The sequence below is a fragment of the Lampris incognitus genome, chromosome 8 (assembly GCF_029633865.1).
Source record: "Lampris incognitus isolate fLamInc1 chromosome 8, fLamInc1.hap2, whole genome shotgun sequence".
Lineage (NCBI taxonomy): Eukaryota > Metazoa > Chordata > Actinopteri > Lampriformes > Lampridae > Lampris > Lampris incognitus.
Window position 1 is genome coordinate 23,760,290 of NC_079218.1, and position 18,961 is coordinate 23,779,250.

The 18,961-nt window shown below is 43.8% G+C and overlaps 1 protein-coding gene across 1 annotated transcript in view; it reads right to left on the reverse strand.

Moving 5' to 3' along the window:
- Window positions 1-718: 718 nt before the first annotated feature.
- LOC130116689 (tubulin-specific chaperone cofactor E-like protein) overlaps window positions 719-18,961 on the reverse strand; it is a 28,858-nt gene continuing 10,615 nt past the window's right edge. The window contains exons 5-9 of the mRNA XM_056284686.1: window positions 10,964-11,151; window positions 10,584-10,834; window positions 10,257-10,383; window positions 9,971-10,087; window positions 719-3,093 (exon numbers count right to left, since the gene is read on the reverse strand). Of these exons, the coding sequence (XP_056140661.1) occupies window positions 2,748-3,093; window positions 9,971-10,087; window positions 10,257-10,383; window positions 10,584-10,834; window positions 10,964-11,151 (1,029 nt within the window). The 3' untranslated portion in view covers window positions 719-2,747. The remainder of the gene's footprint in view (window positions 3,094-9,970; window positions 10,088-10,256; window positions 10,384-10,583; window positions 10,835-10,963; window positions 11,152-18,961) is intronic.

Below are 18,961 nucleotides of genomic sequence, written 5' to 3' on the forward strand. Positions count from 1 at the left end.
AGTCATTTAGACAGCGCTATAATGGTGGCAGAAACCTATCTCACGAAAACACACTTAAGTACACTTTTAAGCAACACTATACTTGAGACTATTTTAAAGAGAGGTCTAGTGAGACAATGAAAATGTTCACAGACTGGCCAGTTATCCAGAACAAACAACCCCCTTGAAACATTTCAATTAGACTTGACTCCATCCATCCATCCATTATCTGAACTGCTTATCCTGCTCTCAGGATTGCAGGGAGGCTGGAGCCTATTTCCAGCAGTCATTCGGCAGCAGGCAGGGAGACACCCTGGATAGGCTGCCAGGCTATCACAGGGCCCACACACACCCACACACCCACACACACACTCACACCTAGGGACAATTTAGTATGGCCAATTCACCTGACCTACATGTCTTTGGACTGTGGGGGGAAACCAGAGCCCCCGGAGAAAACCCATGCAGACATGGGGAGAACATGCAAACTCCACACAGAGGACGACCCAAGATGACCCACCAAGGTTAGACTACCCTGGGGCTCGAACCCAGGACCTTCTTGCTGTGAGGCGACTGCGCTAACACACACACAGTGGCGCCCGAGACTTGACTCCATTAGCCTCAAATATGGATCTATTTCAGCAATGTGGACCACTCGAACTACACAGCAAATTGTGTTAGACAAACTCTGATGCATTGACTTCACAAAAATATACACAGCTACATACATGGACTCTTTTCCATGTCCACAACTGTTTATTCAGACAACTTTGGTAGAATTTTAATAGATAAGAATTTTTAAATCTGCATATCCATGTTAAACATGGTCACCAAAAGAAACAATCACATTAAAATTACAATAAACATTCATACATTGCAGTGAGTCCTCTGAAAGCAAAATACCACCCTAATTTTTATTCAATACATCTCATTTACTGAGGAGGAATGAAATGTATTGCAAATATTGCAAATAAATGTTCTCTACTGGGAAAAGCTAGCCGCAAAAGCAGGGGTACTCAAGATTCAAACTGAAAACCCGACATTTGTATTTGTCCAGCTTCACATCTCTCCATGAGTTGAAGCAAATTTTGGATTTTGGAAACAAAACAAAAAAACAAGAAAAGAAAAAAAGATAGTTATCGCAGGTCCTGTGACAGTGTAAGTGTTGGAGGCGCTGGGGAAGTGAGACGGCTGTAAGGGAGAAACTGAGGTGAATGGGTGAGGAGCAACAACCTGGTGGGTGAACCCATTGTAGCCTAAAAGCAGGGGAAGTGGCCATGACACAGCGGCTGGTGTGTGATTACCATACAGACTGGGCCTTACCATCTTTTCTTAACCCCCTTCATGGTAAAAGAGAGAGCTGTTCCATTCACAGCTTGGACAGCAAGAAAAACTGCAGTAACTTGAGCATCCAACACCCCCTATTTTTTCCTCCCATCTCATCTTTCTGCAGGCATCCTGACTGAGTTGAGGTGAACATTATCCGCATGATGTATGTACACAAGTACTATTATCCTCAACACGCCGCACTCCTCATTTCTGTTTTAGGGTTATCCCAGGACATGCCATTTGGTATCATACCAATACAAAGTTCAACAGGACTGCTATCTAACAATCACGAAACTAAAGCTGCATAAGGGAATTATTTTATGGTAAAATATTACCTTTTAATTGCTATTAGTGTTGAAAATACCCCCCCAAGCCCCAATGAAAATTAAAAAAAAAAAAAAAAACAACTTTTTAATATGAAGGGGTGTCTGGGTAGCATAGCAGTCTATTCCGTTGCCTACCAACACGCGGATCGCCAGTCCAAATCCCCGTGTTACCTCCGGCTTGGTTGGGCGTCTCCACAGAAACAATTGGCCGTGTCTGCGGGTGAGAAGCTGGATGTGGATATGTGTCCTGGTCACTGCACTAGCGCCTGCTCTGGTCAGTCAGGGTGCCTGTTCAGGGGGGAGGGGGAACTGGGGGGAATAGCGTGATCCTCCCATGCGCCACGTCCCCCTGGCGAAAAGTCCTCACTGTCAGGTGAAAAGAAGCGGCTGGTGACTCCACATGTATTGGAGGAGACATGTGGTAGTCTGCAGTCCTCTCCAGATCGGCAGAGGGGGCGGAGCAGCAACCGGGATGGCTCGTAAGAGTGGGGTAATTGGCCAAGTACAATTGGGAAAAAAGGGGGTAAAATCCAAAAAACAAAAAAAGATTTGCCGATTGCTGAGCACGTCCTGTGCTTTTCTGTGAAATCGCAACTGGCGCACAGGAAGTGATGCATTTTATGTATTTATAGACTAGCATTTATCTAATGTGCATGTTATATTCACGCGACTTAAATTGAAATGGATTACTCTAATTTTGTTGATTATACACAAATAAAAAAATATAAAAAGTCAGAGTTAGAAGCCATGATCTACAATTGTTTTCTTGTGTCATTCAAGCGACGTGAAAGTTTTTTGGAATCGCGGTCGACTAAAATGGCATGCCACTTCACCTTCCACCACTGGGCGGAGATCCCTTTATGCGGCTTTAAAAACAATCATATTCATAATATAGAGACTATGAGTCTCTTTGAAGTCTATGTGCATATTTGTTGCAAATTTGTACAGCATGATTGAGGTTTATGTCAAACATCTTTACATTTGATGTTGAAAGACGAAATTATTTTGAATGAAAATAACAAACTCAACACAGAAGCTTGTGGCATCCAGTAGGTGTTCATTCTGTGGACTTCCTGAGGCAGATTAATCTCATTATTCTAATGAGACTGCTGCTCAAGAGTCCAGGGAAATGCAGCGCCTTCTGTCTCTGGGCACCACTAGAATCTCATCACCGTCCCGAATGCTATAAGAATGGAGGGCCCGGCACCCGGACTTCAACTCCTCTGGCCCCACGATGGAACCCAGATCTCTTGCAATGTAGAAGAGCCTCATGCCGTTAGCGGGGAGTTGTACCAGTGCTTTAAGTTGTTTTTTCAGATCCCCCACAGTATGCTCCAGCCGCAGGCTAACTGTCTCCACCCTCTCACCCCAGCGCACATCCACCAAGGCACTGCGGGGACTCAGGTCCACCTCTGCTAAAGGTGCTAGGTAACCATACTTGGATACAAGGATGTGGTACCTGAAAGAAGGGATCAAGGTTAGTGTCAGTTCAAATCCAGTTTGCTCCAGATTACTGAATAATAAGTGAAAAGGGAGGGACAATAGTATAAAGACATAATTACAATAGAGAGGACTATTTATGATTGTTTGAGTACAGAGGAGTGAATGTGACTTTGTGTGTGTGTGTGTGTGTGTGTGTGTGTGTGTGTGTGTGTGTGTGTGTGTGTGCACGCACACGTGCACCTGCGCACGTGTGTGTTTGAAAGGCAGAGAAACACTGAGTTCTCTGCCTCTTGCTTGCCGTGAGAAAGCTCTCAGCCACCTCAGGGGAATATGGGCTTGAGATAAGGGCCCAGGAACGATTAAATAAAATCCAGGAGAAAAGACCCGCGCTTTCAAAGCTACTGTAACAGCTGGGCCAATCAAAGCAATTTCCCTTCACTCCCCCCAAAAAAACTCTGCCACAATGCAAATCCCTTGACTGGTGGTTTCAGGCCAAAACTTCTAGTGCACCATGGGAATTCTCCTCTAAGTCCACAGTGCACAAAGTGCCATTCTATGAGAAGCCACTGAGCTAAAAGGCCTCATTTAATGTGGTAAGCATGGTATAATGAGATAAATAATAAAGGAAGTGATAACAAGCAGGAATCCCAAATCTAATTTTCAACTGTTTTTGGTAATGGAGTCAAAACGTAGGCGCACTAAGAGCTGTGTGCTTTGCACCGCTCAAGGGACTGGGGCTTATACTGACACTATCTAGCCTAGATCTTTACTGACTTCTCCTCTTGTGTTTGATACTAGCTAATTCTCTCACTCACCATTCTTGAATCCGCTGGCTGAGAGACAACCGACTAAAAAGCTGAAATGCATATTTCTTTCCCCTCCTCTTCCTTCCCACTCCTCTTTCTCTACTTATTCCAAGACAACTTCGATTCTCAAATTTCTGTTCCAATTTGGTCTTCTTCTCTTTCACCCTTTATTTGTTGCTATTCCCTCCTGTCCAGTAAATTCATTTTTTACTTTTTTTTTTGGTGTCTCCTTATCGTAATAGTGGCAAGCCCCCCCCCCTCCATTGCCTACCTCTCTCTTTCTTACCATCTGTATCATCTCTATCAGAAAATAAGTTTCAACATGTTTTTTTTGGGTAGTTGGCAAGTTGGTTTAATTTAGAGTTTATGGTTACTCAAAGATGGGTTCATCGGGGACTGTGTGTTCACCTGAGAGGCTGCAACCCGCCCCACTGGCTCTGATCTTTGAGGGCAATCGGGGCACTGCCCCATCCACATGGAAAGAGGATAGCAGTCTATCCACTGCTCACTAACTGCGTCCAACAACAGCTTCATGACACCCCCTCAACCCCCCTCTGCTCGCTTTGCAGTAACGCAGGGTCCCTAATGCAGAGTCAACACTGAGAAATGGGTTCAGAACCAAGACCACGAATATCCCATTTACAGGCAGGAAGTAGTGAAACAAAAAATAAGGCGCACAGAAAGCTAAATGGAATTGGGGGGAAAAAGGACAACATACGCTGGCTTTTGGATGGGAAAACTCACTCTATAGAGCGCTTCCCATTGAAAAATGGCACTTTGCCTGTGTCACAATAAGATCGGTCATTCATCCACAGTTTTTTTTAACTCTACTGACATCCAGAAACAAATTAATCTCTCAATTTAATGTTTGAGGTTGACACAGGAGGTGTATACATGAAAAAAAAATCAACCTGCTACTTCGTGTATCACTTTTCTAATCAGAGAATTCCAGGCACAAAGGAGTCATTGAGTGGGGAGAGACTGGTGGCATTGTCTCCCAAAGGTTAGTTTCCCCCAGTCAGGGACCGCACCTTCCTTCACAAATCCCTCCCCACATTCTGTGAGGTTAAGTGGAATGCTGCTGGTGCAAAGCGTGGGCAAATGTTTTTACTGATGTCAGGTCCTGGCAGTTCTTCCCAAAAATTATATCACAAAAAATATATCGAAGACACAAAAGGAAAAGTCATTGTGAAAGCATGGCTTTGTAGGTATTCACATAGCTTAGATTTCTTCACCATGGGAATAGGTGGCTAAATGTATATCTAGGTAATTTTACTCTCTACTAATAAATCCACTTATAGCTGAAATACCTCAATTCTTTGTAAGTTTTTTTTTAACTTCCATATCTCTGGCAGAATATTTATTGCCGGTGACCTGGTTGGATCTATCTACATCATCTGAGAAGCAATCCATCGGTCACAGAGATACCACAATCAGAACCTTTTAATGCCCTTTCCAATAAAAAACACAATTTTCCAGGTTTGTCTGGGTGGTTTGGGAACCTCAGAATTGCATCTCTGCTCTTCGCAGATGATGTGGTTTTGTTGGCTTCATCAAAACGCGACCTCCAGTGCGCACTGGGGCAGTTTGCAGCTGAGTGTGAAATGGCTGGGATGAGAGTCAGCAACTCCAAATCTGAGGCCATGGTTCTCCACCAGAAAATGGTGGATTGCTCCCTCCAGGTTGGGGATGAGTTGTTGCCTCAAGTGAAGGAGTTCAAGTATCTCAGGGTCTTGTTCACGAGTGAGGGTAGGATGGAGCGGGAGATTGACAGGCGGATTGGTACAGCATCAGCAGTAATGCGGACATTGCACCAGACCATTGTGGTGAAGAGGGAGCTGAGCCGGAAGGCAAAGCTCTTCGTTACAACCCTCACCTATGGTCATGAGCTTTGGATAGTGATCGAAAGGGTGAGATCGCAACTGAAAGGGTGAGATACAAGTGGCGGAAATGAGTTTCCTCCATAGGGTGTCTGGGCTCAGCCTTAGAGATAGGGTGAGGAGCTCAGACATTCGGAGGGAGCTCGGGGTACAGTTGCTGCTCCTTCGCGTCAAAAGGAGCCAGTTGAGGTGGTTCCGGCATCTGATTAGGATGCCTCCTGGGTGCCTTCCTTTGGAGGTTTTCCGGGCACGGCCAACTGGGAGGAGAACCCGGGGTAGACCCAGAACTCGCTGGAGGGACTACATGTCCAATCTGGCCTGGGAATGCCTTGAGATCCCCCCAGGGTGTGATGGGTCTGCAGTGATGCCTGCCCGTTTCCTGACTCTGTAGGTATACAAGTCCTGAATAGAGGGCAGGTTGGCATCAATGATTTTCTCTGCAGACCTAACTGTCCATTGTAGCCTGTCCCTGTCGTGTTTGGTGGTCGAACCAAACCAGACAGTGTTGGGGGTGCGGAGGACAGGCTGGATTATTGCAGTGTAGAACTGAATCAGCAGTTCCTGAGACAGGTTGAAATTCTTGAGCTGGTGGAGAAAGTACATCTTCTGCTGGGCTTTTTTGATGATTGTGTCTATGTTAGATGCCCACCTTAGGTCCCGTGAGATTGTGGAACCCAGAAATCTGTAGGTTTTCACCACAGACACAGTGCTGTTGAGCATGGTGTGGGGAGGCAGTGTTGGGGGACTCCTCCTGAAGTCCACTGTCATCTCCACTGTTTTGAGTGTGTTCAGCTCCAGGTTGTTATGGCCATACCAAATGGCCAACTGATCAACCTCCCGTCTATATGCAGACTTGTCACCAACCTGGATAAGGCCAGTGATGGTTGTGTCATCTGCAAACTTCAGGAGTTTAACAGACGGGTCACCTGAGGTGCAGTCATTTATGTAGAGGGAGAAGAGTAGAGGGGAAAGCATACATCCCTGGGGGGCACCAGTGCTGATTGGGATTTTCCCCAGCCTCACCAGCTGCCTCCTGTCTGTCAGGAAGTTGGGGGCTGGTACAGTGAGCTGGATGAGTTTGGAGTGGAGGATATCTAGGACAATGGTGTTGAACGTTGAGCTGAAGTCCACAAACAGGACCTGAGGTGTTGAAAGATGTAGTGAAATCCCGTGTTGACGGCATCCTCCACTGACCTGTTTGCTCGGTAGGCAATCTGCAGGGGGTCGAGCAGGGGGCATGGGATTTCCTTCAGGTGGGCCAACATGAGTCCCTCGAAGGATGTCATGACCACAGACGTTAGGGTAATTGGCCTATAGTCATTTAATCCTGTGATACAGGATTTCTTGGGGACGGGGATGATAGTGGAGCTCTTGAAGCAGGAGGGAACTTCACACAGCTCCGGTGATCTGTTGAAGATCAATGTGAAAATGGGGGCCAGCTGGTCAGCACAGACTTTCAGACAGAAGGGTGACACACCATCCAGGCCCAGTGCCTTCCTGGTCTTCTGTCTCTGGAAGAGCTGGAGGGGAGAGTGGCTGGCAGGGAGTGCCGTTGGTTGTATGTCGTGGCTGGAGAGGGTGAGGGGTGTGAAAGTTTGCTTTTCAAACCTATAGTAAAACCCATTTAGATCGTCAACCAGTTGATGGTTCCTTGAAGTGTGGGGGGATGGTCTCCTGTAGTTGGTAATGTCTTTCAAACCTCTCCAGACTGATGCTGGGTCATTGACAGAAAACCTGTTTTTCAACTTTTCAGAGTACCTTTTTGCCACTCTGATCGCCTTTGCGAGTGTATTTCTGGCTTTGTTGTACCGGATCCTATCTCCACAGCTGTAGGCTTCTTCTTTGGCCTGACAAAGCAGCCTGAGTATGTGAACCTGGGCTTACTATTGTTGAAGGTACAGAAAGTTTTTGTGGACACATACATGTCCTCACAAAAGCTGATGTAAGATGTTGCAGTGTCATTAAGTTCGTCCAGGTCTGTAGATACAGCCTCAAAAACACTCCTGTCAGTGCAGTCGAGGCAGGCCTGGAGCTCCAGTTTTGACTCATTGGTCAATTTCCTCACAGTTTTGACTAAAGTCTTTGCAGATTTTAGTTTCTGCCTGTAGGTTAGGATAAGATGAATCAGACAGTGATTAGAGTACAAAGGCTGCACGGACAGAGTGATAGACATCCATTAATATTGTGTAGCAATGATCCAGAGTGTTTTTGTCCCTGGTGGGACATTTCACATGCTGTATTTCAGCAGTTCGTGAGTGATGTTTATGCTGTTAAAATCCCCAAGGATAATGTGTAGGGAGTCTGGATATTTGCACTCCATGTTTGTAATTTGATCAGCCAGGTGTTTTAACGTCTCTTTAACACAGGCCTGGGGATATAGACACCAACCAGAATAAATTACGAAAATTTCTGCGGTGAATAGAATGGTTTACAGTCATTGAAAAAAGTCTCTAAGTGAGGACTGCATGATTTCTTCAACACTGTGACATCCATACACCAACCTTTGTTTATGTAGAAGCATATGCCGCCACCCCATTTTTTTCACTGATAGCTCTATTTTGCGGTCTGCTCTGAGGAGTTGAGACTGCTGCAGATGAAGTGTATTGTCTGTTATATGCTCACTAAGCCAGGTTCCAGTGAAACACAGGGCGGCAGATCTGGAAAAGTCCGAGTTTTTTCCATTTAGGAGTAGCAGTTCATCCATCTTGTTGGCCAGAGAGCGGACATTCACCCAATTGACAGGAGCATGGTTCTAAATCCCCGCTGTCACAGTTTAATGAGCGCCCCCGCTCGCTTACCCCTTCGGCGTCTTCATCATAGTGCACACAGGGCCGTACTAATCTATACCTTGGCAAGACTGTCGTTAAAACATTCAGTCAAAGTCAGTAAAAAAAATCTGTTCAGTTTGTCCAGTGGATAGTTGGAAGCTTAAAAGTTTTCCCTGCTGTATGTGATCAGTGACTGGACATTGGAATCTAAAATAAACAAAAACAGAGAAAGTACAAGAGAGCGCTGAATCGAGGCTACCGTCCACAGCGCCATCTTGAATTCTTTAAGTATGTGAAGTTGGCTATGTAATTTTTTGGTAATTACTGACTCATATTAAAGGAGCAATAGGCAGCCGTTGATTTTGGGCAGAACTTAGAAATATTTTCAAACTGAATTCAACACTGCCCTTCCCAATCAGAAAGCATCAGGATGCCTCCAAAGCCACGACCCGAAAACACATGCACATGCCGGACACACAAGCTGATTGAAACGAAAGCATTTCACCTGAGACAAGCATCATTCTGTGCAGAGCCGAATTAGCTGTACCGAATGGATGTCACACACGTAAGAGAAAAAGGTGTGTTATGTGTTAGCAACCGGCCTTTGTGTACGTGCAACTGTTATGCGCATAAAAAATGCGCGTGTCACTGAGGGTTTGATAGACAGCTCGCTTGTCCTAATAATTTGACTTGGTCGTTCGTTTGATTGGATGTTGTTGTTTTAGCTCCTGCCCCTTACAGGAACGATGGATTTTTTTTCATTTTGGTGACAAACGTCTTAATTTTTTGAGTACTATTGATAACTGTCGAGATATAATAAGAAATTTAAAATTTTGCCAAAAATCGGTGGCTGCCTAATGCTCCTTTAAACTCTATGATAAGAATAATTGATAATGATAATGATAATTGGTATTCTCGATAAATTCACTTGAATCTTGCTCAGTCTGTAGTGGGTTAATTTATCAATCAAGCATTATTACACAGTCATTGTTATTTACGTTTTTCAGTAGCTAACACTCTATGACTTGGCCCACTGGCCTATCTAAACTCCTTATTTGGTACTTGCTCTCCTCACTTAGGTTGTCATGATAGATCCTTACCACAAGTGTGTACATTGACAAATTGATATTTATTCCTGATTATAAGGCTGTGGTTCATGTTTCATTTTTTGACAATATAGTATTTTTCAAATATGCAATGTTTACAATTTACAGTATGTTCCCCTCCAGTGTTTGACTTGCTGATATATAAGAACTGACAAACTCACATCTGGTGAAAACATAGACTTCTTGATACTACTATACTAATTTCGGCTGCTCCCGTTAGGAGTTGCTACAACCATTTCCATCTCTTCCCGTCCTCTGTCACACCAGCCACCTTCTTCACCACCAGACTTCTTGATAAATAGCATACAATTAAGTTGCCTGAAATATGTATACCTCTGAGGAATCTCCTCCGCTGGACAGTTCTGGTAGTGTCTGATAAAGAACCTCTCAGCATCCTCTCTCTCCCCATCTGCTATCGCACTCCCATTCAGAACCGACACAGATGGCAGCCTGCATAGCCAAATATTTTGTATGTCACTTTGTTTGTGGGAAGGTCATGAATAAATGCACATATGAGACAGCAAATGTGGGATTATACTACTGCTTATTATTCGGCCATTCATCACGTGTATTTAATTAATTTCTGTGGACAGAGCTGTATGTATGTATATTGACTCACTGTGCCACAATGAGGCTACGTCTCTCCTGGTGTGTGTAGGGCTGAAGTAAGGGAATTCCCATTGCTTTGACTTCCTCCAGTTTGGGGAAAAAATTCAGCCTTTCGATATCCTCCCACTTGCAAAGTCCTGAACAACAGATGTAAATTCATGACTGAAGAATCTTAGCTGGACTCCTAAATTACTTGACAAAACCCAAAATCAAGGAAGAATCACCTGATTTGGAGATCCCCAAATAAAAGTATTCTATGGGCTGTAGTTTCTGCTTTTCTAGAATCAGTATCACAATTCAAATTTCTCTATTTCACAAGTCATTAGCGGCGTCACACCTGAGTTGTTGAGGTTGATGCTGCGCAAGTTTGGGAAGAGGTACTGTAATGTAGCCTGAGTGTCCTCCACAGAGTTCAAGTTGTTGTTGGCCAACACCAGTGTGTCCAGACATGGGTACATGGATCCAAACTTCCTGACCTCTGCCCACTCCTGCAGCTGGTTGTCTGTAATCTGGAGCCGGCGTAACGATGGACAAGGTGCTTGGGACTCTAGAACAGTGTTGTAATTGTTCAGACACAAGAAGAGTTCTCCAGCCTGTAAGGGGCCGCAACACAGTCAGACAGCGAGGTCAGGTAAACAGTACAAATTGATATGAACGTGGATGAGAATAGGATCAACAGTTGGAACATAGGAATATGATTTGCTTTTTGTGGAGGATTTCTTCTCTGGGGTGTTTTGTGTGAGTGTGTGCACATTGTCCCAGGTGACTTGTGTGTTGATAAGGACCAGTCGTCGGACTCTGGAGAAGACCTGGGCCAAGCTGGGCTCCAGTCCCACTCCACTCAGAGGATTCATACTGAGATTTAGGAACTCGAGGTGGGGGGTGTTGGATACAATGGTGCCGATCTGGCAACCCAAAAAAAAAAAAGTTACGATGGAACAGTTCTCAAAGTATTTTTTTCGAGATTATATAATGTTTTCAAGCGTGAATCTTTTTAAGGGGATATTGTAAAATAAATCTAACTACAGGGAGGAAACTAAAGCCTATGTAATACAGTACCTGCAAGCAATTAGTCATGTAATGTGCAGAGACAATATGAAAACAAATGTGTCATGTATAACATTTAAATGACCATGTTTTCTTATACAGTGAAAACATATAATCCAATGCTCACATTTCTATGAAGTATTTCCATAGGAATTAGAATAAAAATTAAAATCTGTTTTTATTAGAGAGGTAAGTTCAGACATACAAGGAGTTTGACAATGTGGGTCACTCGTGTAAAAACGTTAAGAAATTTATAAAACGTTATGAAAGTTGAATCTATGAGTGTGCCAGTGAGGTTAAAGAAACTTTAAGAATATAAGGTCTTTTCTATGTAGAGTGTAAATGCAGAAAATTGAGCTTTATTCTATTGAAGTAAATTGAAGTACTACTATTTAAGTCAGTCAGCAGTAGACTATTTATATGCCATTGCACTATATGCAACTTGGAACAGCACAGAGTAATATGAGCCCTCCCTCATGTTACAATATACAGGAATAGGGCTTCATTTGACCTTTAGACATGTTATGTATATGCCCAGTGGACAACAGTTGTTCAGTTTTGCTCATGTTGGAAGCAAGCACCATCAATAAACTGTAACTAAAATGGGTATGACACCCCCCCCCAACTTTTTTTTAAAATTAGTTTTCTCTCTTTGAATATCAGCAGTGTCTGCTCCAGGATGGACTTTGAAAGTTTGTGGTACCCAGGTCATTGTCAGTAACTTTGAACACAATAAATGCTGTCCATCCAATAAGATACATAAGATTACAATAACACAACAAACCACATTCCATGTGAAAGGGTTGAGCAGCATTCTCTTCTCTCTCTCTCTCTCTCTCTCTCTCTCTCTCTCTCATCTCTCTCTCTCTCTCTCTCCTCTCTCTCTCTCTCTCTCTCTCTTCTCTCTCTCTCTCTCTCTCTCTCTCTCTCCTCTCTCTCTCCTCTCTCTCTCTCTCTCTCTCTCTCTCTCTCTCTCTCTCTCTCTCTCTCTCTCTCTCTCTCTCTCTCTCTCTCTCTCTCTCTCTCTCTCTCTCTCTCTCTCTCTCTCTCTCTCTCTCTCTCTCTCTCTCTCTCTCTCTCTCTCTCTATATGTATATACAGTGCTGCTTGAAAGTATGTGAACCCTTGAGCAGTTTAGGTGTTTCTGTTGTTTTACCATGATTTTCTTATTCTATCATCACCAGTTTTTATGTATGAAATGTCAGATATATGTTTATCAATTTCATGTACTTGTTTAGTGGCCTTGTTTAAGTAGCCCAAAAACTACATGAAACATGGAATTAGTGTATGTGCAAAAGTAAGTGAACCCCCAGCTGCATTGGTTCAGTCAAGCAGGTAACAGACTTAGGTGAAACACATTTGGGTGCTTAATTAATCATTTAAGCAGACCAATGAAATGAGACATCCTTGGGAAAGGGTTTGGCCTGCACGAATTAAAAGAGAGAGGAAATCAACCAAACCACTGTGGTCCCATACAAATCAACAATGCCGAGAGCAAAGGAGATATCCGAGGACATGAAGAAGAGGGTAGTGACAGCCCAACAGTCTGGGGAGGAATATAAGACCATCTCCAAAAGATTCCAGCTCCATCCATCCACTGTAAGACATATAATTTACAAATGGAGGGCCTTCAACATGACAGCAACTCTGCCTAGAAGTGGACGCCCATCAAAACTATCACCCAGAAGCACCAGAAAAATAATAAATCAGGTAAAGGCCAACCCACACATCACCTCTAGAGAGTTGCAGACCTCTCTGATAGCATCTGGGACAAATGTGCATGCGTCTACAATCAGACGAAAATTGAATAGCCATGACATTCATGGGAGGGTTGCTAGAAGGAAGCCTCTGCTCTCAAAAAAGAACAAAGCTGCCCATTTCAACTTTGCCAGGGAGCACTTGGACAAACCAGAGACCTTCTGGAAGTCCATTCTCTGAACAGACGAGTCCAAAATAGAATTATTTGGTCACAATCAAAACCAACATGTTTGGAGAAAAGCCAACACTGCATATGAAGAAAAGAACCTCCTCCCAACAGTGAAGCATGGTGGTGGAAATGTGAAGGTCTGGGGCTGCTTTTCTGCTTCTGGACCTGGACAACTCCATATTATCCAAGGAACCATGAATTCTCCGGCATATCAACAAATTCTTGACCAGAATCTCTTGCCATCAGTCAGGGAGTTGACGCTGGGACAAAAATGGATTATGCAACAAGACAATTACCCAAAGCATTCCAGTAAAACTACAAAGGAATGGCTTCAGAGAAAGAGGATTCGTACTCTGGATTGGCCCAGTCAAAGTCTGGACCTTAATCCAATTGAAATGTTGTGGCGAGACCTGAAGAAGTTGGCACATACCAGATGTCCCTCCAACCTCTCTCAACTGGCGGAGTTCTGCAAGGAGGAGTGGGCAAAAATCCCCATAAGCAGATGTGAGAGACTGGTTAGTGGTTACAGAAGACGTTTGGTTGAAGTAATGGCTGCAAAAGGAGGAGCCACAAGCTACTAATACAAGGGTTCACATACTTTTGCACATGTTAAATTTTCAGTTTTTGTGAAATAAACCACCTTTGTTGAATTAAATAATGAAAATATATCTTTTTTGTGTGTGTGTCCATTATTTGGAAGGTGTGCTTTACAAATTGGGATTTGGATGTATGTGTAATAAGCTTATCTTAATGTTTTTTACAAAAACACTGACCATGTCTGGAGGGTTCACAAACTTTCAAGCAGCACTGTATATATATACTATATGGACTAAAGTATTGGGACACACCTCTTAATCATTGAATTCAGGTGTTTCATTCCAGACCCATTGCCACAGGTGTATAAAATCAAGCAGCTAGCCATGCAGTCTGCATTTACAAACATTTGTGAAAAAATGGGTCATTCTGAAAAGCTCAGTGAATTCAAGCATGGTACTGTCATAGGATGCCACCTTTGCAATAAGTCAGTTCATGAAATTTCTTCCCTGCTATATATTCCATGGTCAATTTAATTGGTATTATTGAAAAGTGGAAGTGTTTAGGAACAACAGCAACTCAGCCACGAAGTGGCAGACCACGTAAAGTCACACAGCGGGGTCAACGAGTGCTGAGGCGCATAGTGCGTAAAAGTCGCCAACACTCTGTTGACTCAATAACTGCAGAGTTCCAAACTTCCTCTGGCATTAACATCAGCACAAAAACTTTGCACCGGGAGCTTCATGGAATGGGTTTCCATGGCTGAGCAGCTGCATGCAAGCCTTATATCACCAAGCACAATGCCAAGCGTTGGATGGAGTGGTGTAAAGCACGCTGCCACTGGACTCTGGAGCAGTGGAAATGTGTTCTTTGGAGTGACGAATCACACTTCTCTGTCTGGCAGTCTGATGGATGAGTCTGGGTTTGGCGGATGCCAGGAAAACGTTACCTGCCTGACTGCAATGTGCCAACTGTAAAGTTTGGTGGAGGAGGGATAATGGTATGGGGTTGTTTTTCACAGGCTGGGCTAGGCCCCTTAGTTCCAGTGAAGGGAAATCTTAATGCTTCAGCATACCAAGACATTTTGGATAATTCTACACTTCCAACTTTGTGGGAACAGTTTGGGGAAGGCCCTTTTCTGTTCCAGCACAACTGCCCCAACGTACAAAGCAAGGTCCATTAAGACATGGTTGGGTGAGTTTGGTGGGGAAGAACTTGACTGGCCTGCACAGAGCCCTGACCTCAACCCCTTTGTATACCTTTGGGATGAACTAGAATGGAGACTGTGAGCCAGGTCTTCTTGTCCGACATCCGTGCCTGACCTCACAAATGCTCTTCTGGATGAATGGGCAAAAATTCCCACAGACACACTCCAAAATCTTGTGGAAAGCCTTCCCAGAAGAGTGGAAGCTGTTATAGCTGCAAAGGGGGGGACCAATTCCAGATTAATGCCTATGAATTTAGAATGGGATGTCATAAAAGCTCCTGTAGGTGTAATGGCCAGGTGTCCCAATACTTTTGTATATGTAGTGTGTGTGTGTGCATATATATATATATAATCTTAGCACAAACAAGTAAGGAAATTTGTGTTTGGTACATGATTTTTTGTTGCAACAACACGTCTTGGCAATACATCTTATATCAGGCACCTGATTGTCAGCACCTGGGGTACCAGAAGCTCAAAACAAGAGTCAATAGCAACAGCAAAATAAGCTGTTTGGCATTGGCAGAGAAGATTTGGCAAATTTTTCATGGGTGCAACCCACATACTCAGCTCTGCTGCTCATCCCACAAATGCATGTTCCTTACAAATCTGGCACCATTTAAAAGTGAAATAAACAGGCTTTCCAACGGTATAAGATTTTTTGCCAAGAAGCATTGTTACAACAAAGAAATAATCTACCAAACAAAAATTTCCTCACTTTTTGTGCTAAGTATACATTTAACCACATTGGCAGCTGATGAGTGCGTGACGCATGAAACAAGCTTGTTCTGCTATGTATTAAAATTTTTTCCTACATCTATATATATTTTTTTCAAATATAAGGGCTGTTGATTGATTTAATTACACAATTTGTGTGATTAAGACTGAAGCTTGTAATAAACAATATTTAATTGTAAAATCACGGAATTAATGTAGAATCAACACTAAGGACATATATCTTTATTCAAATACTATTGTTTAATAGCATCTTTTTCACTCTGAACACATTCTCTCCTGTTAACTACAGGAGAGAATCTACCATCAAGGCCATTAGATATCCGCTTAGAAGGCAATAATTTGTGGGGCTGCAACGATTAGTCGACATAATCGACGACGTCGATCATAAAAACTCGTCGACGCAGAATTTTAGCTTCGACGCGTCGTATAAAAACAATCAGAGCCAGTAACGTTAACTCAAAACCGCACAAATGTTCATTTGTAACTGCAATGCCCTATAGGAAGTGCTGGGGGCAGTATCGCTTCCATCGTCTGATATAACTGCATTTTGCATGAACGACGAAGAGAAGAAGAAAGCGTACGAACGATGGCGGAAAGGAGAGCGAATGAGGCTAATGAAGAGCAAAAACCAGCGAGACCGAGACTATCAAAAGTCTGGGAGTATTTCACAGATGACAAGCCAAAGAAGTCAGTTAAATGCAGAATATGCAAAGCCGAATTGGCATTCCACAGCAGCACTACGGCGATGCACGAGCATTTGAAACACAAGCACCCTGGAGCCACGATGATTGCTACTTCGGATCATGGGTAAGTTTAGCTAGTTAGCCACAGTATCGTAATGTTTACGTTAGCTTAAGTTACATGTTGGAAAACAGAACGTCTCAAGGGTGATGCTTGCTAAGCGAACGCTATTTCAGTTATGTGGATTCTGCGTATCCACCAACGAGCTGTATGTAACATTAGCTAAACAGCACCAAGCTTGCAGCATAGCACACTACAGCTTAGAGTTGTTTAGCTCCGTCATTTATCACCGAGTGTCGTGTTTTTGCAGACTGGAGTATTAACTAGCTAAGTTAAGATTGCTAACGTTAGCTAAATGTTAACGGGTTCTAACATTCACTGACTCTGCAGTAACTTACGCTATGAGCTCTAGGTTTCTTTTTTTTCAGTTGAAAAAAATTGAACTTTTTGGGCTAAAGCGCAGGCAAGACTGCAGAGACGGGGAACGTTAGCACCATCTAACATTAGCTAGCTATCTTACTTAGCTAGTCAATCTGCAGTCTAGAAAAACACGACACGGTGCTAACGTGAGCTGTCTGTAGCCTAGACAGTCAACTAGCTTTCACAGTGCGCTCTAATCAGCTATAGCTTGTCGTAGCGTTAGCTAGTTAGACTGGGTTGGAGCATATCAATAATTCAGTTGTAAGATATTTATTCATTTAAATGGTTTAATTGGTATTAGGCAGTACACTAAGATAAACTGATACCATAGCCTACAACTTGTGATGATAATTAATACAGCTTTCTGTTTTGTTCTCTTTCTATTTTAGTACTAAGCAAAGGCGTGTGGATGAGTTCATCCTGAAGAGAGGCTCATGCACCCCTCAAATGGCTGGAGTCTTAACAGAGAGCATCCTCAACATGCTCGTCAATGACATGAGACCAATATCCATGGTTGAAGATGGGGGATTTAAGCAGATGGTCACCACATTCCATCCAGGTTACACCTTACCTTCCAGAACTCATTTTACTAAGCTTATGGAGGGAAAGTATGAAGCTACTTTTGGTAAGGTTAAAGATGCTCTTAAAGCAACCAAGAACAAGATTGCCCTGACAACTGATGTCTGGACCAGTGTCGCGACAGAGGCATATCTTGGCATCACCTGTCACTTTATAAGTGATGACTGGGAGCTCACTAGCTTCTGCCTTACAACCATGCCACTCGAAGAACGGCACACTGGACCCAACATTGCTGCATGGATTGAGCAGGCTGTGGAAAGGTTTGAGATCCCTCCAAGCAAGATTGTGGCAGTTGTTCATGACAATGGCTCCAATGTCGTACTGGCTGCAAACATCTTGCAGGAAAAACATGGGTGGGTGTCTATCCGCTGTGCAGGCCACACTTTACAGTTGGTGATCAATCGTGCACTGAAACACCCTCAGATCAGTAAAGCACTGGGAGCAGCGAGGTGTCTCGTCGAGCACTTTAAAAGGAGCGAACTGGCTTCAAGCAAGCTTAAGACAAAGCAGAAACAGATGGGGACCCCGGAACACAAACTTGTCCAAGATGTCTCTACCAGGTGGAACAGCACCTATTATATGGTGACTCGCATGCTGGAACAGAGATGGCCACTGACTGCGACTCTGTCTGACCCGGCAGTAACACAGAGAGGGAAACAATACCTAGACCTCAAAGCTGATCAGTGGACCCTGCTAGATGAACTGGCCAAAGCTCTCCAGGCCTTTGAATGTGCCACTGTCTACTTGAGTGGTGAAAGCTATGTGACAGTCTCCGCCCTGCCTCCACTAGTCAGAGGGCTTTTGAAGTCCACCCACACTGCCTATAATACAGCTCCTGTGCAGGCCTTCCAGGCGGCTGCTTCAGAGGAGACCACTGCACGCTGGTCAAGAGAGGTCACCATCACAGATGATGACCCAAGCAAACAGATCATTGCAGCTGCACTAGACCCACGATTTCGAAAACTGAAATTCCTGACACCAGAGGAGAGGTTTACTGTTCAGAATAAAGTACAAGCTCTGGCCCTACAGTCCAAGGATGGGAGTACTGTGAATAACCAGCACACCAGTGGGAATGAAGAAGCCACAGCAGCATCAGCTGACAAGGATGCCACAGACTCAGCTGAGGGAACTCCAAATAGGTCTGTTTCAGCTCTCGATTCACTGCTTGGATGTGACTCAACAGACAGTGGCAGTGAGACCAATGATGAACAGGATGCACGCAACCAAGCGATCAGTAATGAAGTGCTGATGTACTTCGGAGAGCAGCCCCTCTCAAAGACAGAAAGTCCCCTGTCTTGGTGGAAATTGAATGAGGCAAAGTATCCAACCCTTGCATCACAAGCCAAATCGTTTTTGTGTATTCCAGCTACTTCTACTCCCTCTGAGTGTCTCTTCTCAGCAGCTGGGAACATCGCCTCAAAGAAGAGAGCCAGCCTCACTCCAGAGCACGTCGACATGCTCACGTTCCTGCACTGCAATTTAAAGCATTTATGAACTGCATGAGATCAGAGTAAGACACACATAT